A 26387-nucleotide genomic window follows, 5' to 3' on the forward strand; every position below is an offset into this window, starting at 1 on the left:
GCCAGAGAGCCGTGTCTTAAGCCGGATCGCCCAGCACCGACACCTGCCTGAGGCACTGGCAACTGACGTCTGAGCACCAATTCCGATCCCGGTCCCAGACAGGAGACGCTCGTCGAATGCGGCAGGTGCCTGACTAGCTCCCCGGTCGCACGCACTGTGGCTCCCGAGTCTTACTGCTCCGATCCACGCCGGACAGACATATGTTCCGGAACTGGCAAGCCGGATCGCCTCATTGCCACTGACACTTGGCGAGTAGCGCGCCGTCAACCCGGCCTGCACAGTCTGCCCGGGTACTGCATGTAAGATACAGTCTCTTGGCAAGCCGGAGACCCTTGATACCGACTCATCCTCATGTCGGCGGCCATGCTGCAGAGACCCCCGGCACTGCCGGTCATTATCACAGTCTCCGCAGAGCTTGATCCAATCCTGTCGGCGCGCAGAGCCGGCACCGCCGACGTTCCGCTTGCAGTCCCGAGTTGCTCGTTCTCGCTGCGGCTCACCGATTCACTTGCACTCTGCCGCACAAGTCAGGTGCCTGTTCACTCGACCCGATAATCTCGCACCATTCGGCTCCCAGCACCGCTACAGGCACTGTGACTCCGTAGCCGCTCCCAACCTCGAGATCTCATCGACCTCCCGGCAACTCGGCTCTGGTCGCAGGTCCGGATCTCGTTCCAGGTACTGGTGCGCCTTCCGGTACCCCGGTTCCCAGGTGCCGAGTTTGGGCAAGGTCTGGTAGAGGTCAGAGACTCTGCCCCTATGATTTTTCAGCACCCTCCATGCCATCCGGACTACCGCATCAGTGTCTTCCCACGAGCACGACAGCTCTTAGTATGATGCCTCAGGACCCGCGATTCTGGTGGCCCACCACCAACCTGAGAGCCCATCAGGACCTCCTATGGAGCGGTAGGTAGCACTCAATAACGAGCGGACCTCTTCCAAGGTTGGCAGACCGACCACAGGGTCCTGGAGGTAGGGACCGCTAGTGACATGTGTAATCAGCGGTGGTTGCCCCACAGAGGGGGCCCTACCTGCGTTTATTCGGACCATCCAGGCGAATGCCGATACTCTGTGGGGTACGACTACTTGTCTGTCCGTCCCTCCTCCCTGCTCCAGCTACCAATTCAGTTTGAGTTAAAAAAAAGGGAACAGCATGGCAACAGGTGCCAGCCCCGAAATCGAAGAGGGCTAGGCGAATGACCTACTTAGCCAACAAGGTGTATTCTGCAAGGGCCTTATAGCCCTAGTGTGGCAAATCAATAAGCCCTGCTTTAGCCCCTGATATATCATACACCTGGATCCTTAACGTCATATGAATAAATTTATGGGAGCTTCTGCCATCAAAAGACTCCCCACAAGAAGTCAACTGCCCTCTTGGAGGAAGGGCAAAAAAGGCGGCCCAGAGCTTCCCCTCCAGCCTCAATTACCATGAGGAGCATCTCATGGCTTCAGGGTTCAAACCATCCGCCTTTCAGACTTACATTCTGTTGGTAAAGTCCCTCTTTGTCGGTGAAATCACACCCAGTTTGCAAAGCCTGAAGTGCAACAGGGTCCTAATGCGCTCTCTGGTCTCGTGGCGTGCATACGCCAACGATGACCTACTGCAGGCCCTTTCCGTCCCCAGCCATAACCGCCACAGACTCTGTGCTAGCCACAGATAGACTTTGGCAGATGGCGCGGCTGAGGTGGTCACAGATGACCGTCAGGACCCTAGAGGGCCAAGATCAAGGTCCTCGCAATCACGACCGAGTCTGACCAAAGACGAACTTTCGAAGGTGCGCCCGTGAGTGCGGCGTAGACCAGTTCAGGCGGGATCCCACTTCCACTTACCTCTTGCGAATGGTCCCACCAGTTAACTTCAGTTCGCTGTCCCCAGTACACACGAGTGAGTAATGGGTCCACCTCCAAATTGTTTCAACCCTGTTCCTCTTCAGGGACTCACTTCTCTCAGGCGCAAATTCTCTTACAAGAGGTGCAGACGCCCGATGTGGACGAAGGGGCAATTATTCTCCACTATTCCCTCAAAAAAAAAAAAAAATCAAAAAAAAAAAAAAAATAAAACATCAATAATCCCCAACTCATACGGAGTCTCAGACCTATCGCTAGACCTACGAGGACTATCATCCAGTTTATGATAAGGTCTTGACAGTTCTGCATGTGTATCCCTGGGAACCATTAATCCTGTCCTTATATCTGTGAGACTGGTATGCTTGCCCCTCGATATGAAGGACGCGTACTTTCACATCGCCACTTCTTCCCTCCGCACAGGAGATACCTCCGCTTTCTAAGCCAACCCGTCAGTACTTCCAGTTTACGGTCCTGCCTGTTTGGCCTTTTAGCAGCCACTACAGGGCCTTAACACCAACCCGCGTGTGGCCGTAGTCGGCCACCTTCTGGGCCTGGGCGACACCTCCGCGACGTCGGATATGCGTTTTCCGTATCTGGATGATTGAATTATCTGAGGAGAGCTCCCAAGACACAAGTCACAGTTCCTCAGCGTGTGGGCAGCGGCAAGGACCTAGTCACATGTCTAGGCCTGATGATCAGTATGAGAAAACATCGACTCTGGTTCCCCACGCAGAGGTTAGACCTTCCTAGGGCTATCCTGGACTCCGAGCTAAGCCGGATCCTGCTTACCACAGCAACGGTTTCAGGCGATGGCACCTGATCACCAAAGGTCTGCAAACTTTCCTGATGACCTCGGCTCGCACTTGTCTCGGTCTCCTGGGTCCATGGCTGCCTGCTAGTTTGTAACCTGGAAACTGCACTAAGCTCTGCCTCTGTCCTCTCCAAGTTTGGCTCAAATCAGCGTACGCCCTGGACAGGGGCTCAATGGTCACGATTAGTTAGTCCCATTCCCTCGAGCGCACCCTAGGCTCCCTAGAATGTGGCTAACTCCTCCCTGGTGTGGGCAGGGATAGCCCTGCTCCATCCATCCTCAAGCCCTCACGTCCCTGAAACGACGGACTGCGTCATCTCTCGGCTCGAGGTGCTTCCACCTCAGTAACCTTCGAGCTTAAGGCCTTGGTCTTCTCAGGAGCTGGCATTTCCACATCAATGTCCAAAAATGAGAGCAGTCCCGCCTGGCGTGTCAGGGGTTCCAAAGCAGCAGCTGCGAGGGCCGTGGCGTCTCAGTGTTTACAGCCAACACAACGGCCATGTACTACATAAACAACCGAGGGAGGGCATGGTCCTCTCCTCCTTTGTCAGGAGGCCATCCATCTCTGGGACTTTTGCATAGCCCACTCGATTAAATCTGGTAGCATCCTTTCCACTCCTGTGCGCTTCGACTTCAGCAGGGTCTTTTTCTGTCTCATGAGTGGATCGCCCTGACCCGATGTGATGCATTCTGGTTGCCAGAAGTGGGGATTTTTCCCCACATATGGACCTGTTCCGCTTACCCGCAGAGAAACAGGAAATGTCCGAGGTTCCTGCTCCCTCCCAAGGTCTCTCTCCCCGGAACGATCTCGGACGCTGTCCTCATGCCATGGACGAAGGGCCAACACCTTATGCCTTCCCACCCGTTCCCCCCGGCTCATTGGGTCCTGCTCAAACTTCGCATCAGGGATCACATCCATCATGGTCCAGCGGTGGCCAAGCACTGATACGCCACGATTGAACGTTGCTCGGCCACTGTCAATAGCTAACCCAATTACCCTGCCACTCCACCCAGACCTCATACCTCAGGACCACGGCAAGACTTGCCACCCACCGGACCTGCAGTCTCTTCATCACAGCATGGTGTGCTGCATTACGTGACTATCGGGGTAGCAGGAAGCCTTCCAACCTGGTCAACTATACCTGGCCAGGTGGAAGCGTTTCTCCTACAGGTGCCGAAACGCTTACAATCTTACGGTACCTGCTGAGGGTCTGATACCGCCCTCTATATTGAACTAGCCCCCTCTGGCCTACAACAGCAGGGGCCTACGGTGCATCATCGCTGAGGGTACACATTGGCAACCATCTCTACTGTTCCACCCGTGGAACGGTGGTCGCTTCTGTGTTCTCACCACTCTATGGTTTCGAGGTTCCTCAAGGGCTTGGAGCGCATACGCCCCTTAGTAACGCGCCGCCGCCAGCCCCAACCTGGGACCTCAACCTGGTTTTAACCAGACTTGTATGTCTCCTCCATTCGACCCATTAGCGACTGCTGCTCGCTGCTATACCTGTCTTGGAAGACAGCTTTCCTCGTAGCCATTACATCGCCCAGACGAGTCTTACGAGCTCAGGCTCTTATGGTGTTCCGCCATACACTATGTTCCACCAAAGACAAGGTGCAGTTACGACCACACCCCGGCTTATCCTCCCTAAGGGTGGTTTCGGCCTCATGTTAACCACCACTCAATTGCGATCGTGGTGACAACAATTGCACTCCCTGGACGTCTGTACGAGCGCTCGAGCATTTATTTGTTGAGTGATGAGCATAAACCATTAATTTTGTAACACGCCCTAAACTCTCGGTCGCAGTAGCAGACCGAAGGAAAGGCCTACCTGTTTCCTCTGAACAGAGGATCTCATCTCGTGGGTATGGGACGTGCAACGTCCGCTGCTTGTTATGATTTGGACCTCACATTCCCCAAGCCACATCACCATCATGCATTCTACCAGGGCTCAGGCTTCATCTGCTGCCTTGCTGACTCAGATGTACCTAACCCCCGAGATCTAAATCGCGCAGCTCCATGGTCCTTGGTCCAATACCTTTGCTTCGCATTATGCTACGGGTTCAACATCAAGAATGCTACAGCCTCTGGCTCAACAGTGGTTTTACATTCTGAACATATTTCACTCCGACCCACCAGCCTACATAAGGTCTTGGGAATTACCTAACTGGAATGGATATAGCAAGCACTCGAAGAAGAAAAGACGGTTACTCACCTTTGTAACTGTTGTTCTTCGAGATGTGTTGCCATATCCATTCCACACCCGCCCTCTTCCCCTCTGTCGGATTGAGCCGGCAAGAAGGAACTGAAGGGAGGCTGGGTCGGCCGGCAGGGGGATATTATATCCGGCGCCATGGTAGCGGCGCCACTCCAGGAGGCGCCCTGCCGACCCACCGAGTGTTGCTAGGGTAAAAATCTTCCGATGAACGTGCACACGGCGCACACGCACCTAACTGGAATGGATATGAGCAATACATCTCGAAGAACAACAGTTACAAAGGTGAGTAACTCTCTTTTAAGAGAAGGGTTCTGTGTGCTGGGGGTGGCCTGTCGACAGCTAAGGTTGTGGAAGAGGGATACTGTCAATATTGTTAAATTGGAATTTGGTTTGGGGGAAAGGACTGAGATGTCTTGTCTTTTTCAAACCAATTTTCCATCCCTATATACTCCTAACTCTTTCCCTGGATAAGGAAATTATTCTAGAAGAAACAATCTTTGTTGTCACTTCATAGCGGAGGTGGGAATGAGGGGGTGCTGTTATTGTGGTAGCTATAAACTCTGCTAATATGATGCTGTATAAAATCACAGCTCCCACTACCTCTTTTATTAGTGTGTTTCATGATAGCTTTACATAAATCTCTGCATCTTTGTGTTGATGGGCCAGCAGCCTTCCTAGTGTGCAGCTCGATCAATTCAGATTCTCAGTATCTTCCTATTATACTGTGAAAGAAATGCATAATTGTATTCTACCATGCAATGTGTTTATGTTAATAGAATAAGGAAGTGGCTTTGCTGTAAACAATTCTGCTGCCATCTGATGCATGAGCAGAGAGTCTAATACAAGCAGCCCTATATTGTGATTTCCCTTTATCATGAGATCAGCTTTTGTTTTGTTGCTGGCTTCTAGTTATGAAGGTCCTTGGGAAGCCTATGAAGCCTCTGCAATATCCATAGGCTATTAGTTTATGAAGACCATCGTTCTGTGACTGCATCTTTTATTTGCATTGAGTGAGATAGTCACAGAGAGGCCTTAAAGTATTAAAAAGCCAATAATAAATCCTGCTTCCATACATTCATTATTGATAATATTAAACATGTGGGGAGATGCAGCTTTAACTATTAAAAAGGATGGGCTTTTTTAATAAAGATGGTGAATGTCAGGGTATCCTTCAAGCAGGAAGGATTATGAAAATAAGGATTTTTTTTATTAAAGCAAAGTTCATTCAATCATTCATTCATTCGCACTGTCAGATAAGTAGATGAGATGAAGATTTTTGATGGCAATTAAACAATAGTCGGTGATTCCTATGCACTTGAATGGTGAGGTGGAGAGCCAAACCTGCAGACAAGCCGCAAGAGTTCCATGAGGAAGAGAAAGCAGCCATGTGCAGTGGTTCACTCCTTCACATAGTGCCTACCCTCTGTTGGGGGGAGGGATAGCTCAGTGGTTTGAGTATTGGCCTGCTAAACTCCGGGTTGTGAGTTCAATCTTTGAGAGGGCTACTTAGGGATCTGAGGCAAAAAATCAGTACTTGGTCCTGCTAGTGAAAGTCTTGTGAAAATGACTTTTCAGGGTCCCATCCAGTTCTGAGACAGGTACATCTCTCTCTATATTATTATATACACATCAAATAGGAGCAGATGACTCTCAGAACAGGGTGTTCATAATATAGAAAAACAGTGTCTTGTTCAGGTTTTTTAGTCTCCTGCAGATTAGCCACTGTGCTCCCTACGCCTGCTTTCCTCCTTCCTTCTCCCCCGCTCCCTCCCGCAACTGCCTAAACATAGTCTTTGGGAAAGTTTGGTCTGGTCTCTGCTCATAACATAGAAGAAACAGGGAAAGGGGGAAAATGGCCAGTGCTTTGATAGGAAAACAAATGAAAATGTGCATCCCAACTTGTAATAGGCCAGATTGTGAACCCCATACTTATATTGATGAGCAGTTACATGATCACTCCTCTTGACTTTGAGGACAGTCATTCATGTGACTAACAGCTCACTAATGGAAAATATCAGATTCTGAAGCCATTTGTGTATGATAATGTTTCACTGCTATAGGACCTCCCAACCAGAAAGCATCATCTGCTTAGGAAAGCTATAAATATCAAAATACAGCTGAAATAAGCTTTTACTCTCAGCCATACTGAATGAATGGAGCCTCCACCACCACAATGTAATGCTGCTGTTATTTCTTAGGGTAGCTATTCAAAAGTATATTTGTCTCCTCTAATGGGAAGCCATTTAGGCAAGGAATGAGCATTTAAAGCTAAATCAAGCCCATGCAATGAAGGGCTATTGTGTGGTTCTTAAATGAATGTGAGACTACAGCAGGGTCCTCTGCTTGTTTCAGATTGTTGATTGGGGTAGTGGGGGGACAAGTCTATGTTTTATGGGAAAAGCAGAAATAATTTTTTCAAAGAACATGTTTCAAGGCAAATGATGGGCTCTTGGAAGATAGTCAAGTGAGAAGAATTGCGTACAGAGTTAAGTGGAAACACTGAGAGTCACGACAGTGACTTGAAGCCAGGTTTAAAGCACAGGATTAGGAATCAGTTTGGGTTTTTTTTTTCTCTGAGCTATCTACAGGCTACATTTAAGATCTTGACCTCTATGTGCCTCATTTTCCCCAGCTGTAAAATGGGATAATAATGCTTCCTACACATAGTACTGTGAGGCTAAAGTCAGAGGTCTCATGCAAGCCCTATGCATGGAGTAAATTTCACCCGAATGTTTGTAAAGTGTTTTGACATCCTCAAGTGGAAAATGCAAGAAATGCAGTGTATCATTACTGTTATTACTGTAGTTACAGGACAGCGCATGAACTTGATAAATCCTGTGGCTTGGATCATGAGGTATTGCAAATCAGTCTTCCTCCCACTGTCCCTGCTGCTCCGGGCGGGGGGAGGGAGTTTATCTGCACTGGGGCAGCATATACTCTCCAGTGCGCTCGTACAGCTATGCCACCAAGTGCATTAAGGGCTAATTTCCTAATACTTCCTACCAGCCTGCACTAGGGGTTACTAACATAACTGCTTTGCTGCACCTGTTCCTTCTCCCACACTGCAACCTGTTATACAGGTAACTGGCACAGAGGAATGGGGGGGCAATTTGCACCCTTTATCCTCCAAGGCTGTCACACTAGGAGGGCCACATTTTTCTGCTAATAATAAATATAACAAGAAGGATCAAGAGCCTGAGGGGAAAAAACTGAAAATGTATGTTAGCGATTCAAGTCCTCATATAATCCTGTTACTGTTCACCTTATTCTTCCATCTCTTTCTCCGCAGCTAGTCGCACCTGGATTGAAGCGTAGGGATGTTGGGCAGATCCAGGGCTCCATTAGGCAGGGCCGCCGCTTGCATTTAGGTGGCTTAGGCAATCGCCTAGGACGCCAGCATTATTAGGGGGTGGCATTTTGCTGGAGGGGGTGGCAGGCGACTCCGGTGGAGCCGCCGCAGTGGTGCCTGCAGAGGGTCCGCTGGTCCGCAGCTCCGGTGGAGCTGCCACAGTCGTGCCTGCGGACAGTCGGTTGCTCGTGCGGTGGACCTCCCGCAGGCATGACTGCGGCAGCTCCACAAGAGCCGGGGGACCAGTGCGTAGGGCGGCAAAATGGCCGTGCACCTATGGCGCTCAAACCCCTAGCGCCGGTCCTGCCATTAGGGCAACTTTATGTCATTCCCCCAGTACAATACTGCTATAATCGTGATAGCCCTGGGATTTCCCCACTATAGTTGGATCCTTGGGCAGCGCAGAGCTGCCATAGCAGCTTCTACATGACCTGCTCTTCCTCTGCTGCCAATGCAGAAAGCTAAGCTGGGATGTCTCTATGCCTCAATGATCCGTGGTTGATGTAATAGCTCTTTAGGGATTCTGGCACCTTTAGAGCAGCCCTCAGGGTGAATGAGATGGCTCAGCACATTCATGCTGCTATAAGTTGTGCTGAGTGACTAGACTGGCAGAGAAGCGATCATGATTAGGGAAGTGGAAAGGTGAGAGAGTGGACTCACTGCTGTTACCCCTTCTTGGCTGAGCATGGCATAGCAGTTCTCTCCAGTCTAGCACTTCCTGCTGATGGTCCGTTGAGTTCTGTGTTGGTCCACCTCTTTTTGCACTTGGCCCTCCTTCCAGGTCACAATTCAGTTTCACGCCCCTTCCAAGGTACTACAGTTCCAAGTCCACATAGAACAGTACCTAGCATTCCAGTCTCTTCAGCTCCTCTTCCTAGGGGTTACTAAGTTCCAGTGTCCTCCCCTGGGGTATTCAGTGTAGACCACTCAAAGAAAATTCAACTCAAGCAACTCCCAGTACTTTACTAGGCCTTCTCTCAAGCATGTCATGGTGAGAACCCTTTGTATCCCACCATCTTAGTATTCCCTCTGTCTCAGCTCCATATTCAACTCTCTTTTGGGCCCACTGTGGTGAGAATCATCATCTCCTGTAGCCTTTGCCTTTTTACTGTCCATACCCAGCATTTCTCCTGCCTCTAGCAGCCTTCCCCGCACCCTCGGCTTCTGAGGCTTCCTCTCCAGGTCCTACACACTCCTTCCTCAAGACGTCTTGCTGGGTTCAGCCTCATGCTCACAAAGTTCTTTTTTCTCCAATTTCAGAGCATGGCATCCCAGGCTTCCTCTTGGCTCCAGACATTCTTGGTCTAGTTCCAAGCTTTATGCCTCCCAGCCTTCCCTCAGCCTTTAGCCAAGAAGAGGAAACACCCACGTACCTCTCACCTGGGTCTCTTCCCTGGTCTTCCTCCAACTGAGCCTATCCTCCTTCCTTTATGAACATCCAGCACCTCTCTATTGGGGTTATTTGTCTAACACCCTGGCAAGAGCCCCCAAGTGGCCTAACTGGACTCAGACTCTTGTTAACCCTTTCATTGCCTGTGTGGGGTACACACCCCATCACACCTCCTTTTACTGCCGCCACTGCCTTCAGCTGCACTGAGCCACCCTTGGGTGCCATTAAGGATCTGGCCTGTGTCTTCGGTTTGTAGTGCTCCAAGCATAATTTAGGCACTACGGAGATGACAATAGGGAGTTTGGAGTATTGTCTCAGCCACTGGAACTTCAGTCTGTTTCTGTACATCCTTACTATAAAACTAAATACAAAAATCACTCTATGGTGTGTGGTGAAATGCACAGCTAAATTATAAGAATTATATTGTCTTATTTTAAACTGAAGTCAAATAGTTATTGAAGATCAAGAATGAACAGCCAGTTTCTCTGCCCTTTCAATCTTTTGTGTCCCTGCTCCATCTTGTGACAAGTGTTCCCATTACTACACATTGTATTAGCTGATTTTTCATTATCGTTGTTTATTCACTAAGAACTGGATAGAGAACACTGAAGTCATTTAAGATAATCATCGTATTATGGGGATAATGGTTAGCTGCTGCCATCCTGAGCTGATGATCTAGAGCGGAGTTTCTCAAACTGAGGGTCCTGACCCAAAAGACTATCCCAAGGCTATTGTAGAGAGTACAGGGTTGGAAGATCACAAAAAATTTTGTGATAACCTTTAGATCCTTTGTATTTCATTACAGTTCTTAGTTAACCCAGGTTTTCTTGGACATGACCTCTTCTTGGTCCTGCAATCTCCATCCAGACAGATTTTTGAAATATGAACTAATGTTGGTGATTTGGTATTGTCACCCTTACTTGTGCATTGCCTTCAAAGCTGGCTTGCTGGAGAGCAGCGGCTGCTGGCTGGCTGCCCAGCTCTGAAGGCAGCACTGCCACCAGCAGCAGTGCAGAAGTAAGTGTGGCATGGTATGGATTGGTATGGTATGGTATGGTATCCCAACCTGAGCCCAAATGTCTAAACAGCTATTTTTAGCTCTGCAGTGCGAGCCCAAGTCTGAAGACCTGGGATCTGAAACTCTTTGCCACAGGCTTCCACTTTCTCTGTAGATGCACCCTGAGAGACCATACGCTGACTTTGAGATTCAGTTACAGTGTGTTTCTGTTGTATTAATGGAAAAATAAGAGCTCTCTGATGACCAAAGTAATATCTCTAAATTGTCATAGATGTTACCTAAATTCTGCATTGTCTGATAGACAGAGTGCGTCTATTGTATTTCAAAGGCACTGAGCTTGACTCTCTTTTCTTGCACCTTGTGAAGTTACTTGCAGTAGGAGGATGCTGCCACTGATGTGAGAGGAGAATTGTGTTATGGTAGCTGGCAGCTTTGCACGACTAGAATGGACGAAAGCAGCTGCAGCCAAGGCCAGAAGTTATCTCAGAGACTCCGAAGGAAGCCTATGACTATTCCTCTTTCCCTGCCATTCTCAGAAACATCCTGAATGCTAGAAAGGAGACTAGAGTCCCAAAACGGCTGATAAAAGAACAGGAGTACTTGTGGCATCTTAGAGACTAACAAATTTATTTCAGCATAAGCTTTCGTGGGCTACACGAATGCTTATGCTGAAATAAATTTGTTAGTCTCTAAGGTGCCACAAGTACTCCTGTCCTTTTTGTGGATACAGACTAACATAGCTGCTACTCTGAAAACAACTGATAGTATTTCCTATCAAGGACCATTATCCAAGCATTATCCAACACTAAGTAAAAGGGACACAGATAACAGCTAATCCAGCCCAGCAGGCTCTTTTGAACAAAGAACAGGTATCCCTTCTCTTTCTTTCACACACCAGCTTCCAAGGCCTATTGAACTCCGCTCTGTCCCAAGAAAAGAGGAAGTGCCACATCTTAGCAAACTCTACTCTGTTTCCCTTAGCCCAAGGACAGACCAGGAGACAATGGTCTGAAATCTCTAGCACCTCAAGGTAAAGCCCAATGTAGGTGAATGGGCCATTTCATACAGGCATTGATCAGCTTGTGCATCTGATGTTTTGTTATGGTCTGCAGTGTATTCCCCCAAAGACTGCCCTCCATTATTTTACCCTGCCTTGGAATTAAAAAATCTCTGCCAATATCACAACCATGAATCATAGAATCATAGGACTAGAAAGGACCTCAAGACGTTATCTAGTCCAGTCCCCTGCACTCATGGCAGGACTGAGTATTATCTAGAGCACGTCTGTTATGTCTTTGTCTAACCTGCTTTTAAAAATCTCCAGTGATGGAGATTCCACAACCTCCCTAGGCAATCCATTTCAGTGCTTAACCGTCCTGACAGTTACGACATTTTTCCTAATGACCAACCTAAATCTTCCTTACTGCAATTTAAGCCCATTGCTTCTTGTTCTATCCTCAGAGGCTAAGAAAAACAAATGTTTTCCCTTCTCCATGTAACAACCTTTTATGTACTTAAACTATTTATGATATCCCCTTTCAGTCTTCCCTTTTCCAGACTAAACAAACCCAGTTTTTTCAGTCTTCCCTCATAGGTCATGCTTTTTAGAGCTTTAATAGTTTTTGTTGCTCATCTCTAGACTTTCGCCAATTTATCCACATCTTTCCTGAAATGTGGCCCCCAGAACTGGACACACTAATCCAGCTGAGGCCTACTCAGCACAGAGTAGAGTGGAAGAGTTACTTCTCATGTCTTGTTTATGATACTCCTGCTAATATATCCGAGAATGTTTGCTTTTTTTTTGCAACAATGATACACTGTTGACTCATATTTAGCTTATGACCCCCAGATCCCGTTCCACAGTACTCCTTCCTAGGCAATCATTTTCCATTTTGTATATGTGCAACTGATTGTTCCTTCCTAAGTGGTGTACTTTGTATTTGTTCTTATTGAAATTCATCTTATTTACTTCAGACCATTTCTCCAGTTTATCCAGATAATTTTGAGTTTTAATCTTTTCCTCTAAAGCCCTTGCAACCTCTCCCAGTTTGGTATCATCCACAAACTTTATAAGTGTACTTTCTATGCCATCATCTAAATCACTGATAAAGATATTGAACAGAATCGGACCCAGAACTGATCCCTGCGGGACCCCACTTGATATGCCCTTCCAGCATGAGTGTGAACCACTGATTGCTCTCTGGGAACGGTTTTCCCACCCAGTTCCATCCACCTTATAGTAGCTGTGTTTAGGTTGTATTTTCCTAGTTTGTTTAAGAGAGGGTCATGCGAGACAGTATTAAAAGCCTTACTAAAGTCAAGCTATACCACATCTACCACTTCCTCCACAAGGCTTGTTACCCTGTCAAAGAAAGCTATTAGGTTGGTTTGACATGATTTGTTCTTGACAAGTCCGTGTTAATTATTACTTATCACCTTATTTTCTAGGTGTTTGCAAATTGATTGCTTAATTATATGCTCTATTATCTTTCCAGGATTGAAGTTAAGCTGACTGGCCTGTAATTCCCCAGAGTCGAGGTGTGCACAATTCTGGCCAGGGCCAGTGCAAAGATATTTTGTGCCCCAGCCAAAACTTCCACCTTGCACCCCCCCCCCTTCCGTTCCCTCTCCCCTCCCCCCGCAGCATCGCTTATTATACACTTTCTGCATAATGTGGCATTGTTTATTAGAATTAATACAAGGGGATCAGAGGAGATGATCACAATGGTCCCTTCTGGCCTGGAGGAACCTATGAGCAAGGAGGCGGCTGAGAATGCCCCCAGCTCGCAGGGTCTTTAAACATTCCCGGGCTCTGACTACTTCGCTTTCCGGAGGGCGGGACCCGGGGCAAAGAAGGCAGGGTTGGGCTCTCCCAGGGATCAGGTGAGGATCTCCCTGGGGATCAGGGCCAGCTCCCCGCATTGGCACAATGCCACTGGTGAGGGGGGTTGGTGTTTGGAAACAGCACATGCACCAGCCCTTTCCCCTCCATCACACTGCGGGGTTTAGTTTCACTTTCCCTCACCCCAGGAGGCGGCTGCGCCTGGCCCCAGGTACAGCACGTTGGAGGGAGAAGCTCACCTGAGCTCAGGACAGCGTCCTGCCTCCCCCAACGGCTCTGTCCCTCAGCAGTGCTGGTTGCCGCGCCCAGCCCGCTGTCTCCTCATTGCTCCACCGCAGGCTCCCACTGACTGTTCTGTGCGGTGCCCCTCGCTGCGGGGCTGGGTTTGTTATGGAGGCCTTGCTCCCCGCCCTGCCCCGCTCAGCTGACTTCCGTTATGCAGGATATCGCTTTTTGATGCCCCCAAATCTTGGCGCCCTAGGCGGCCGCCTAGTTAGCCTAGTGGTTACACCATCCCTGGGTCCAACCAGTAGTTGCAATGGGTGAAAGAGGAATGGAAATCTACTATTTGTAAAAATGCATATCACAAAATAAGTAGTGAGGTCATGAAGCTTACAGAAAAAAATCTCTGCTCATTGGGTCTAATTCGCCGTTGCCTGGCAATGTCTGTAGTCATTTACATCTACGCAAATTGAATGTAAAATGCTGCCCTTCTGCTTTGGCAATGAAGAAATGTTATGCCAAGAGCCTGGCATAACAGAAGAAGCTCTTAACTAGATGTCCTTGGAATGTAGGTGTTTACTGTTCTACAGTTATATTCCATTCCTGTGAAATTCCATTCTCATTGATAGCTTTTATTTCCTGATCAAATTAAATTGGCTTGCTGTCTTGCAATGGGGCATTGTTGGAACTACCCAATTGCTCTTAGACTCCTATCATTGCAAATGCGGAAATACAGCGTCAATCTCTTCATTCATCTTGCTATTACAGCCTAGTCAATTCACTTGAATTTCAAAGGAGAGGCTAGTAGAGCGCTATTGATTCCTCAGCGGAACTGGCTGAACGTGATCTGCAGCCTCCTTGTGCACATCGATTCCTTTTCTCTTTACTCAGCGCTGCCTGAATGTCACTGAACTGTGAGAGTCTCTGCTAAGTGGACAGAATATTGATTTTTGGCCCGCCCCTTTTGGTGAAAACGTCTCATTTACCAGGCGCTGAGCTAATATCGGGCAAATGAAAGTTCACAAAGTGAGGCACAGCCAAGTCAGTAATTTCATTTTTCTTAACCTGAACTTGGTTAAATGAGGAGGTGTTTAACTCATGCAATTAACATTGCTGGTGGAGACAGCAGCGAAACCTTTGAGCTCAGAAAGTGCATTTCTTTGGTATTTTATTATGGACTGAATAATGATCAACTTTCTACAGTGTTTCCTAGAATGGCCTGACTGTGTGTTGATATTTATATTTATATTACAGTAGCACAGAGAGCTCTCAAATAGATCGAGTCCTATGGTGCTAGGCAACATAAAGACACGCCCTTTGGGGTGGGGACTAATTTAAGCACTTCATCAAAGCTTTCCTCCCAGCTTGCAGCATCCTGGGGGGATGAGATACGTGTAGTGAAATGGAAAACTTCTTGATAATCGAGGATTTTTTTTCCTTTTGATACTAATTTGAAAACGGACCTGCCCCATTTTCACAAGATAACAGCACCTCTGCTCTCTCTGCTGAAGGGTGCCCCTTTAGGTCTTAGGCCTCCATCTGTCACCTCCCACCAGGCAGCAGGGGAGGTATAACAGGAAGGTTGGAGGGCTACTGCCCCCACAATGGAAATATTGGGGTGCCACCCCTTTGGAAATTCTCACACACAGGGATGGGAGGGGCAGAGGCAAGAGCAGGGCCCAGAGGGACTGGAGTGACTGCTGAAGAGCCTGGGAGGGGGCAGGCACCTCTTCTCCCCAACCCTTTCTGCACCCCATTCTCTCCTAACCCCTACACTCCCTCGTGGACCTAGCTCCCTGCGCTTCCTCCCCGTGCCCCCCACTTGCCAGGTGGTCGGTGAAGCCAATCTCCTACCTCCAGCAGCTGCACGTAGCTTGCCGGGAACCAGCTGCACAGCCCATCCTCCTCCTTCCCTTCCCACCAGCTGCCGTCCAGCATCTGCAGCCCTGTGATAAGCTCCCATCCTGCGAAGTACAGCCCCTTCCTATGCCATTCCCCGGAGAAGGGGTACAGGCTCTGGCAGTGGGATCCTGACATGCTGCGCCATGAAGCTGACCTGCAGGGGCGTCATTTAGGGAAGGCAGGAGGATAACCCTACCAAAATCTCTATTGTGGTACAAAATTTGCCCTCCCTACTCTACCTAAATGGTGCCCCTGTCTCTGAGTTAGTTGCTGCTGATCCTCAATAATGTCTCCTTGGCCTCTTGAATCCTGTATGAACTAGTATATTCCTCCTGGGGTACTTCTCTGGAGTTGTTTATCTGTCCCGCTATCTGCCAGAATAGCCCTCACTGATTTTAGTTCCTGTGGGAAGCTTGGTAACCCTCCGTAATGGCAGGTGTGATAGTTAGCCCACACAGTGCCATCTGTTGCATGTTTGGATTTAATAGTGATTCAAGATTATAAAATTCAAATGGAATTAATTAATCAAAGATTATCAGTCAGAGATCAATACAGCCCTGCACAGAATAAACAGATACATTGCCACCCCTGTAACTGAGGGGATGCCAGCATTTTGCACACCCCACATGTAAATTTCAAAACTTCCCCACATCTAACTTCCAAAACCTCTGTCTTTCTGTACGGTATGAGACACATTTTTCCCGGTTAAATTTACATGTATTCTGTTTTCCTAATTACAGATGGAATTTCTTTTATGATCCTCAGTTTACCTGATTAATGAAGTAAAAAGGAACCTCTAATCCAGTCAATATTACTAACAGCCATGAAAACCAAATGAGTTAAAAACGTCTTTCTATGAATCATTATTTCATCCATTACAGAATCCATCTGTAATAACAATTATTCCTTATCAGTCACCCAGTCCATTCCAGAAAACATCTGCCATAACAAGTGTCCCGTATCAATCACCCAGTTTTGTTTATAACATACTTCTGGAAAGTATCAGAGGGGTAGCCATGTTAGTCTGGATCTGTAAAAGCAGCAAAGAGTCCTGTGGCACCTTATAGACCAATGGTTCCCAAACTGGGGTTCGTGAACCTCTGGGGGTTCACGAAATGTTACAGGGGGTTCTTGAGAAAAAATTCCCTAATGGTGGCCAGAGCTGTCCCTAGGGACCTTGGGCAGCATGGTCCCAGCAGCCTGCAGCCCCTGGACTTCCAAGAGCTAAGCAGATCAAAGCAAGCCTATCAATCACGCTGAGGAGATTTAAACTTCAAGACTACTCATAAGAAATGGAAAGGGGAGGTGGATAATTTTTGCTGTTATTAAAATGAAATAGGCAGCTAGTGTTGTTTTTAAAAGTATTATCAAGAACAAATGTAAGCTTTGTTGCAATGTGTGTAGTTTGCCTGGACTGCTCAAGACCTGAATGCTTGTGTAGGAGAAACTCTTTGAGTTGGCTTCTTAAATACCTTCCTGTTGTTTCACATCTGATATTCCTTGATGAAACATAGAATCCTTGTCTTATAACCAGGGGCGGCTACAGGCCCCAGCATGCCAAGCGCGTGCTTGGGGCGGCATGCCGCGGGGGGTGCTCTGCTGGTCACCGGGAGGGCAGCAGGTGGCTCCAGTGGACCTCCCACAGGCATGCCTGCAGGAGGTCCACCACAGTCGCCTGCCGCCCTCCCGGCAACTGGCAGAGCACCCCCCGCGGCATGCCACCGTGCTTGGGGCGGCGAAATGTATAGAGCCACTCCTGCTGATAACAGGCTTATTCAAAATGATACAAGCTATGAAACTGAGATCTTGGAAGTGTGTTCCTGTTCTCATAATGTAATAAAAATACTGTAAAGATAATTAATAATAAATAATATATAATAAGCATGTCATAAAAACAAATTTTATGTTTCCAAGATCACTGCTTTTATAATTTATACTCAAGTAAAGGAGAAAATCCCTGGAGATATTCATTTTTAGGAGGAGGTTCATGAGACTTGACATTTTAGTGAAAGGGGTTCACAGGTTGTTAAAGTTTGGGAACCACTGTTATAGACTAACAGACATATTGGAGCATGAGCTTTCATGGAAAGTGGGTATTCACCCACGAAAGCTCATGCTCCAATACGTCTGTTAGGCTATAAGGTGCCACAGGACTCTTTGCTGCTTATAAATATGTTTCCAGAAGTATTAGTTTGAGGAGTCTTTTTCCTGGACACTTGGATTCTCACAAACCTGGAGATGCTGAGGATAATTAGATACAGCCATTAACAGTATTCAGTCACATCAAATTCCTGAATACAAGTCACTCTCAGGTTAAAAACGAATGCTCTTGGCTTAGAATTCAAACACACGCTGTTAATATCGTAAAGATTCTGAGAGAATAGTTAATATGGAAATGAAGTTAATATACAGAGAAAAAAAGATGAATATCTACTAATGTGATAAAAGATACACCCTTAATATTGTGAATCAAGGATGAGATGCTCGATTGTCATTTTGAATTATTTCCTTGATGTCAGATGAAGTAGTTTGCTGATCTGACCATACTTTACTGTCTGCTATGATGTACCTTTCTCAAGGGAACTCCTGATTTATACAGACTCAGTCTGACAGCACTTCTAAGAGAAACCTTATTAATTATAGCAAGAATCAGCTTAAGATTCCTCTTATATCTTTTGGGATTCATTTGATAAGATGAGTGGTTGGTGTCAAAGGAAAAAAATAACACTGGAAATACTTAGAACAATTATCAAACCATTTCATACCTCTATAATTAAAAGCAAATTATTTTTTCATAACCAGCTATTTATTCCTCAACTATCTAAGTGGATAGTTTCCAGAAGAGGCTTGAATTTTTCAGAATGTGATGAAATTCTTTTTAAGCAGATATAGGAAAATCCAATAAAATTTCTAGATCTGCAATCCTACAGACACTTAAGGATCAGTGTCTTAGTTATAATGCTCTTTAATTTTAGATGTATTGTTAGTTCTGTAGGAACTTTCCTGAAGGAAAAAAGGGTATAGTGAAATTTAAAAAAATTAATACTAACGTGTTAACTGCATCTCTCAACACTTCTTATATTCTCCTGAGTCTGCAGGTCTTGACTATGGGCTACTTTAGTCTTTTCTTTTATAATTGATAATTTGCTGATAATGACATTACCAAGAATTATGAAATATTGTCTTTAATATGTTAAGATATTTTTACTTTACAGGATTAGCTGAATTTAAGGCAAAAAAAAAAAAAAAAGCCTGCTCTGTTTCTGGAGCCGTGCTGTGCCAAGGTGCTGTTCTCTGGTTATGCAAGGCTAAAGTTTCAGCACAGCTCACCTCCCACAACTAGGACTAGATATTCAAAAGAGCTTAGGTTATTTTAAAGATCTTCCATAAAGTCTCACAAAGGAATAACTACAATAGAGTGCCTTGGAACTCTACAGAAGATCTGGCCCCAATTGTGAGTGCTGAGCACCTGTAAATCTGGATTGTGCAATGCAGGTAAAGTCATATGCTGGGAGCAATACACGGCGACACCACCTCAGAAGGAGCATCGAGAGGCCCCTTAGTTTGCTTACATTTGGCTTAACTGCTCCACTCCTGCTCACTGGAGTGGGAGTTGTATGGGTTAAATCTTGTGTGCCTGTTATTTTTCAAGTCTTTTTTGCCTTGGCAAAGTGCTATACAGTGGAGCTGGTTGGAAAATTTTTCTAAAAACTGTTTTCTGTTGGAAAATTTTGTTCAACAAAACTGATTTTTTTTTTGTGTGTGTGTGTGTGCAAACATATCGATTTTGATGAAATTTTATTCAGAAAAAACCTGGAAATGTTTTGAAAATGTCAGAGCATCCTGTTTTGACATTTTTGGAACAAAAAATTTAGAATTTTCATTTCAAAATGAGTTTTTGTTTTGAAATTTACATTGTGTTATATTTAAAAAAAATAAACAAGGGTCAAAATCTAAGTGAAATATTTCTAATGTATTGAACCAAAATGTTTTGACATGTTTTCAGAATTTTGTTTCACAAGAAATTTAAAACTTTTGGCTTTTTGGCCTGATTTTAGATGATTTCCCTCCCCCCCCCAAAAATCTTGAAAATTTTGGCAGGATGGAAAATCCACTTCTGTATCAGTACTATTAAACAGTACCCTCTCCTTGAGGCAGATGCCACTGAGCTCCTGTTTGCTGGTCTAAGCTCTGCCAAGTTCTTTGTTTCCCTGCAGGCCTAGGTTTGTGGTCCTCCCCATGGCCCCAGTGTTTGAAAATTATGAGTCAGCCAAAAAAATCCATGAGATTGCCTTAAAAATCATGAAATTTTAAAGTAATAAATGGTGGGTTCTTTTTATTCTCCTCTGGATTTGGAGCCTTTAGTTACACTTGGGTTATGCTTTTACGCTTTTCTCCACAATGAGGAGGCCTACACATTTACTTTTTGTTCTAAATGAAAGTTGAGATTCTCACATAACCTGACTACTGCTTAGCTGGGACTTTAAAAGAAACATCAGACAACTTGAGATATGGATTAATTCCCATCTATTACATCTCTGTAAGTTTTTAACAGTCTTCTTTCAATTCTACTGATGAGGTAGCTATAAAATAGCCAACCTCTAAGATATGAGTGGATTTAACATTCCTCTAGCAAAGATCTTTTAGCTCTCTTACCCATAAAAGTGACAAAAGAAATGGTTAGGAGACGTGAACATCTGTGTTTGTGGCTACTAAGGCCTTGTATACACTACCAGGGTAAGCCAGCATAAGTTAAACTACTCCAGCTACGTGAATAATGTAAGTGGAGTTGACGCAACTTAGGTCGACTTACTGCGGTGACTTCACTGTGCTGCATTGATGGGAGACGCTCTCCTATTGACTTACCTTATTCTTCTTGGAGATCTGGAGTACTGGAGTCGACCAGAGAGCGCTGTGCCATTGATTTAGCAGGTCTTCACTAGACCTGCTAAATCGACACTAACTGCATCGATTGCAGGAGCATTAATCTCCCCAGTAGTGAAAAGAAGTCCTAAGAAGTAGATAGAAATTAGAGATGGAAAAGATCATCATTTATACCATATGCAGTTTGGGACAGGGACCTTTCTTCTATGGCTGAGATTTTCAGATTTGGATTCGCAATTTCTATTAATTTTAATGTCCAAATCTCTTTGGCTGCTTTGAAAATCTCAAGCCACATGTTTTATGTGAAGCACCTCCCACATTCTAGTGTGTCCTATAAAATAACAATAATAGTCATAATCAGGAGCATCTCCCAGCCAATCCAGGATTGTTCCCACCAACATATTTTCTAGTGTTTTGTTCACTCTAGTCCTGTAAAATTTCAGATGCTGTGAATTCAACCACTACTCTTGGGAGATTATTCCACAGGAGATTATTCCAGCAGGGGCCATTAGACCATCTCGTTTGACCTCCTGTAGAACACAGCCATGGCATTCCATCCAGTTTCTCTTGTATGGAACCCAGTAACTTGTGTTATCATCCTAAAAGGCATCCAGTCTTCGTCTGAAGACTTTAAGAGATGGAGAATCCACCACTTCCCAGGGTTTTTTTTCCCAATGGTTAATCACCCTCACATTTTAAAATAAGCACCTAATAGATATCTCCGTCAGAAATTTTATTCCTGTGATTCAGTCTGAACTTTCCTTTATTTAAATTCAAGAGCAGAGATGTCTCTTGATTCTTGAGATGAACATCCTGCCCCCTCCAGCTGGGAGGGTTGTGTGTGCTCTTCCGCTGTTATTGATTTTGTGATAGATGTATCCACTGGAATAATTTTAATATATGTATCATTCATGCTCGGTGTAGCACATGGTCATTTAACTGCAGGAGCTCAGCAGTACAATTTACACTGTTCCTTCAAAATGAGCTGATTTTCTTGGCATTTTTCTGTTGCACAGGGAGAGGCATTCAGTTACAGTGCAGTGGTTCTTGGCCCTCCTGGAGCAGTACTGCAGTCAATTGATTATTTTGTTAATTTGTCCTATATCAAAATCCTGCTGGTTTATTATCATCCAAGTTACTTTATGCACCATGCATAAGTGGAAATATATTAAAAATCAATACTTGAATCTCTTTTTTCCTTGCAGGTATTTTATCATCAGTGAGCTACCTTCTTTGATAAATGGCCCTTTTTTCCTCTAACTGGAATCCAGCTAGTAACTCGTAAATGATTTAGTCACATGCTAATAAAAATCTAAATGCTTAGATTGTGTTCATTGTTTAATCCTGGCACTTAATGAAATACTATAGAATGAATGAAAGTAACAAGAGGCCATTATTGTTGACAAGTGAGCCAGAGTCTGAGAGAATGAAAATACCTTGCATTTTTAGGAAGCAAATCTTGTTTCTCCATTAGTTTTTAATGACTGTCACGCTTCACAAAGCCAATCTTTCATGATGCCATTTTCAAAAGTTTAAGGCCCTGATCTTGCAAACAGTCTTAACTACTTAAGTTTATACATGTTTTTGAGACAATGGGACTGCATGTACAAGCATTTTCAGGATTGGGCCTGTCCTGAAGTTAATGGAGTAACAGCTTTACTGCAGCAAGAAAGGAGATCAGAATGTACCCCAATGGCTCTGTGTATTCTCTAGTGTTGCCTATGTGCTCTATCTACACAAGGAAAAACATGTGTATTTAGAAGATAATAGCTAACACGTTTAAACATGGGCACTGACGAACACTGAGAAGCAGTGGAAAGAAGAATTCTGGGAATGTCAATCCGGGACTGAGTTCCCAATGAAGTAATCAGATAGCAGAGTGGAGTGCAGGACGTCATTGTTGAGAACTGGCATAGTAAAATGCGATGAGCCAGGCATATAGCGAGGCTCACTGACAATCGATGAACTGCAGCTGTCACCGAGTGGTACTGACGGGAACTGAAACAACCACTCAGCTGACTTCCAAAGAGATGGGAAGATTTTATTGTGAAAAGACATGGCCATGCATGGAGAAGGAAGGCCCTGATACGAGAAGAAAGTAAGACGTGTTGTGATCGGTTCAATCTATACGAGGGCTGAAAGACCAATCAATCAAGGTGATGTTTAAAATCCTAGTATAGACAGCCAACTTTATCTGTTTCAATATGCTGGCTGGTCAAAGTGAACCGTAAATGCCTTCCCCCCTCCTCCCAACTATACTAGGATTTAAAACATATTAGCTATTGGGATCTAAAGAAAATACATCTCTTTTAGATGCACCCTAGGAAAGGGGATAAAACACTCTAAACTAACTCACTGCTGCCACGTAGGTGCATGATTCCAATGAAGTCATCAGAGCTGTGCATTCTTATGCCAATGGGGAAGTCGGTCTTATGGGGAACTTTTGGTTGTTTCCTGAGACCTATATGAATTTGAAGTCATCATATTAACTTGGCATTGTTACACCTTCTGTGTGAGTGTTCAGTGGGATGAAGGTGCACTCTGGCCTTGGGCTAGCTAACCTGAGATAAAATCCTGGTAAGGACAAAGCAGCTTGTAGCTTTCACACATATTAGCAGGTTAAGGTAAAGACCACGGGAGATATTAGGGTTCACTTAGTCCTGCTAGTTCATACAGAAACTTCATCTACATTCTCTCCACCATGATTTTACCTTGTGTTAGGTACCACATGAGGTAAGAACTAGAGCTGAACACAATTTTTCAGAGGAATAGTTTAGTCAACAAAAATGCAGTTTCAGTAAATCCGAAACTCTTCATGAAGTTGACACAAATAGTTTTGGCTGTTTACAAAGCAACTGGTGGAGGAGGCCTAGTTAGTGGTGCTACTGTTGTTTAGAAGTTAGGGCACCAACCTTGGCCGTAGAAACCCCACGTCCAAATCCCCACTCTGGAACAGACCCACAGCACACTTCTTCAATCCACCAAAAATGCCAAAAAATTTCTGGTTTGGTTTGACCCTGAACCATTTTTTTCCTTTTTGCATGGGTTGAGCAGGGGATTGAAACTATCACCAAGCAAAAAAATCAGTTATTCACCCAGCTCTAATAAGAACACAGCTTTCTTCTTAGTGAACACAAGCCTTAGAGCAAAAATATTGCATTTTTAGGTTTTAACATACTGCATACATCATCTTTGTGTAAAACATTCATAAAACATCCTGTAGCATGATTTTTGTTGGAGGACGTTGCACATTCCTTTCTGATATATTTCCTCTTCTGACCATAATAAAGATGTAACAATTCACTGCCCATCAGACCTGGGAACACTGAATAGTGAAGCTTTCAGAGCCAATTTTTGTGTGTCCTGTACCATTTTTTTCAAGTTGTCTTGAAGAAAAGACATGGAAATGAAAAACTGATGTTTAAGGAGTCGCGCTCCTACAATTTCAAATCCTTGCTCCTTCCCTTGTTGCAGTGGGTCATGTACAGCCAGTGGGTTTGTATGGGAGTACAAACACTTGAGTTTTTTTTTCTCTGGCATTCTCCTGTAATGCAGTTTGATTTCTGTTCTTTAATTTATTTCATGTGATTTGGGGTTTGGAATAGCAAGCAGAGGTGGTAACTGACAAAGGCATAATCACGGATCATCTCTCTGTTGTCTCCATGGCACCACCCAGCCTTATTTTAGAGATCTCCGACAAGCTGCTCATCCCTTTCTTTAACTCAATACAGATATCCAGCAAAGTTCAGTAGTGTGTCTAATATCTGTGGTTTGATCTGTTCTGTTCATTTCTTCCGATCTCCGTGTAACCATCTAAGCTGACTCTTTCCACTGAGTCTTTCTGGGCAATATATTTGGTTCACTGTCAGGCGTTGTGAGAAGGTGCTGTTAGCCAGCTTCCTGATAGCTTAGAGAACACTGAGGATACTGGGTATGAATAGAGTAGGAGGGATTTAGGTAGTTTGAGTGGGTTTGGAAGGTTAGAAGGGATCACTTGGACCTACAGAGAACCTGATGAGCTGATGAGGTAATTAGCTCATGGGTGGGATAGCTGGGAAAAGAAGGCAAGCAATATAAAAGGCTGAGCCAGGGAGCAGAAAGGGAGACTTCTAGTTGCTACTGTATCTGATCTATCTGGTGCACAAGGGAGAACAGTGACAATAAAGACACTTGGTGAGGGTACATTGATAGACTGTGTGTGCTGTTTAATTCACCCAGGGGCTTACCCGTCTACAGTGTTTCCAGGTGCTGAAGGGGAAATCAATTTACAGCCAAGCATTTATAGTAAGGAAGTTCATAAAAACTGGCAACACACAAAAAAATATTTTAGAACCTCAAGTGCACAGATGAAGTCTCCTACGCCAACTATTTTTTTCATAGCACAACCTTTTGGTAGAAATGAAGTGTTATTATACTATTCTGTGTATCCAGTGTGCTATTTTTGATACAAGAAACCAGGGCTGGCTTTGAAAATGCATAGGATAAAAGTCAATACTGGTTCAGATCCATGTCATTATTTTAACCAAAACCTGAAGCCTGGAGTGGGTTTTCTTAAATAGCCTTGACTTCTATTGATTAAGAATGTTTGACTTTTCTGAGAAAACACAAGTGGAAAAAATTACGTTACAGATATGGATGTTGTGTTAATGATATAAACATTACTATTCCAGATAAAGAAGGCTGTGCAGCAGGAAGGCTTTGGCAGAAAAAAACGAGGCTATAGAGAGATCAATGAAATTGACATAAACATGAACGATCCTTTATTTACAAAGCAATGGTACCTGGTAAGCAAATCAGTCATTTTTAGTTGAGATCTTCAGTAACCAAAACCCCCCACAATTTACTTACACATTATTCCTTCTTGTTGCAATAATCTGGGAACATGCCCTCCAGATTTCTCACTAGAACTTTGAACTTATTCCAAGAGAATTTTTCCCAGGATATATAGGGAACCTACTGTATTCTGGGACTGGAGTTAGGGGCATGATCTAAAGTTCAATGATGTCAGTAGAAAGACTCTCATTGACTTCAGTGGGCTTTGAATCAGGGCCATAGTGGGGGTTGTGTGCGCCCTCATGCAGTGCAGCCAGGATTGTGAAAATTGATAATGTACCTTAGTATCAAGTCTCAATACTTTGCTTTAAGAGCTCTTAATCATACGGATGCAACCAGTGTCTATGTGGAAGCTCATAAATGTGTGTTACACAACTGTTTGGAAAATGTTGTCTTCCCCTCCCCGTTGGAAAATTTCAGTTTTTCATCAAAAAGAGTCACAAATGGATTTAGGCACAAATCTAAGAAAGGCAGGGTGGGTGGGGGGATGTCACTTTATATCCAGGGCACCTATCTGGAAATATATGAGAGCCACTTGTGAATCCCTGCTCAGGCTTTCCCCTTCCAAGCTGAGTGCCCTAGCCGTGGCTCTCTACATATATCTCCTATTCAAGCTGTTGCATTTTGTTTAAATAATTAACTATTCATTCAGCCATGCACACTTTTTATATATAGCCTCATGGGATTTGGACAGTCAGGTTCAAATCCCTGCCCCAAGTCAGGCAGAGTGGGGATTTGAACCTGAGTTTCTTACCATAGTTTCCTTATGAAGCTAACTCTTTGCTTCCAGATTTCCCATTTTAAATATACATATAAAAACAGTTAAAGAGGCTTGAAATCAAAACAATTTTTTCTTGACTTCTTGATTCACTGAAAATTTAAAAAAAAAAAATTGGTTTGGGGTTTCCCTGAATTGATTTTTTAAAAAGTTTTTGGACCTGCCAGTGAACCAACAAATTAGTTATTTGGACAGCTATAGTTGAAGGTGTCACGCGTAGGAAAGAAACCAAAATGGGAACAGAAAGAACCTCAGGAGCTATAAGAAAGTTGTTGATTAGAGCTAGTCAAA

General features: G+C 44.8%; 1 protein-coding gene across 1 annotated transcript in view; it reads left to right on the forward strand.

Annotated features, from left to right (window-relative positions):
- PCSK2 (proprotein convertase subtilisin/kexin type 2) overlaps positions 1–26387 on the forward strand; it is a 206835-nt gene that overhangs the window by 88504 nt on the left and 91944 nt on the right. The window contains exon 3 of the mRNA XM_032806360.2: positions 25156–25269. Within this exon, the coding sequence (XP_032662251.1) occupies positions 25156–25269 (114 nt within the window). The remainder of the gene's footprint in view (positions 1–25155; positions 25270–26387) is intronic.

The sequence above is a fragment of the Chelonoidis abingdonii genome, chromosome 3 (genome assembly GCF_003597395.2).
Source record: "Chelonoidis abingdonii isolate Lonesome George chromosome 3, CheloAbing_2.0, whole genome shotgun sequence".
NCBI lineage: Eukaryota > Metazoa > Chordata > Testudines > Testudinidae > Chelonoidis > Chelonoidis abingdonii.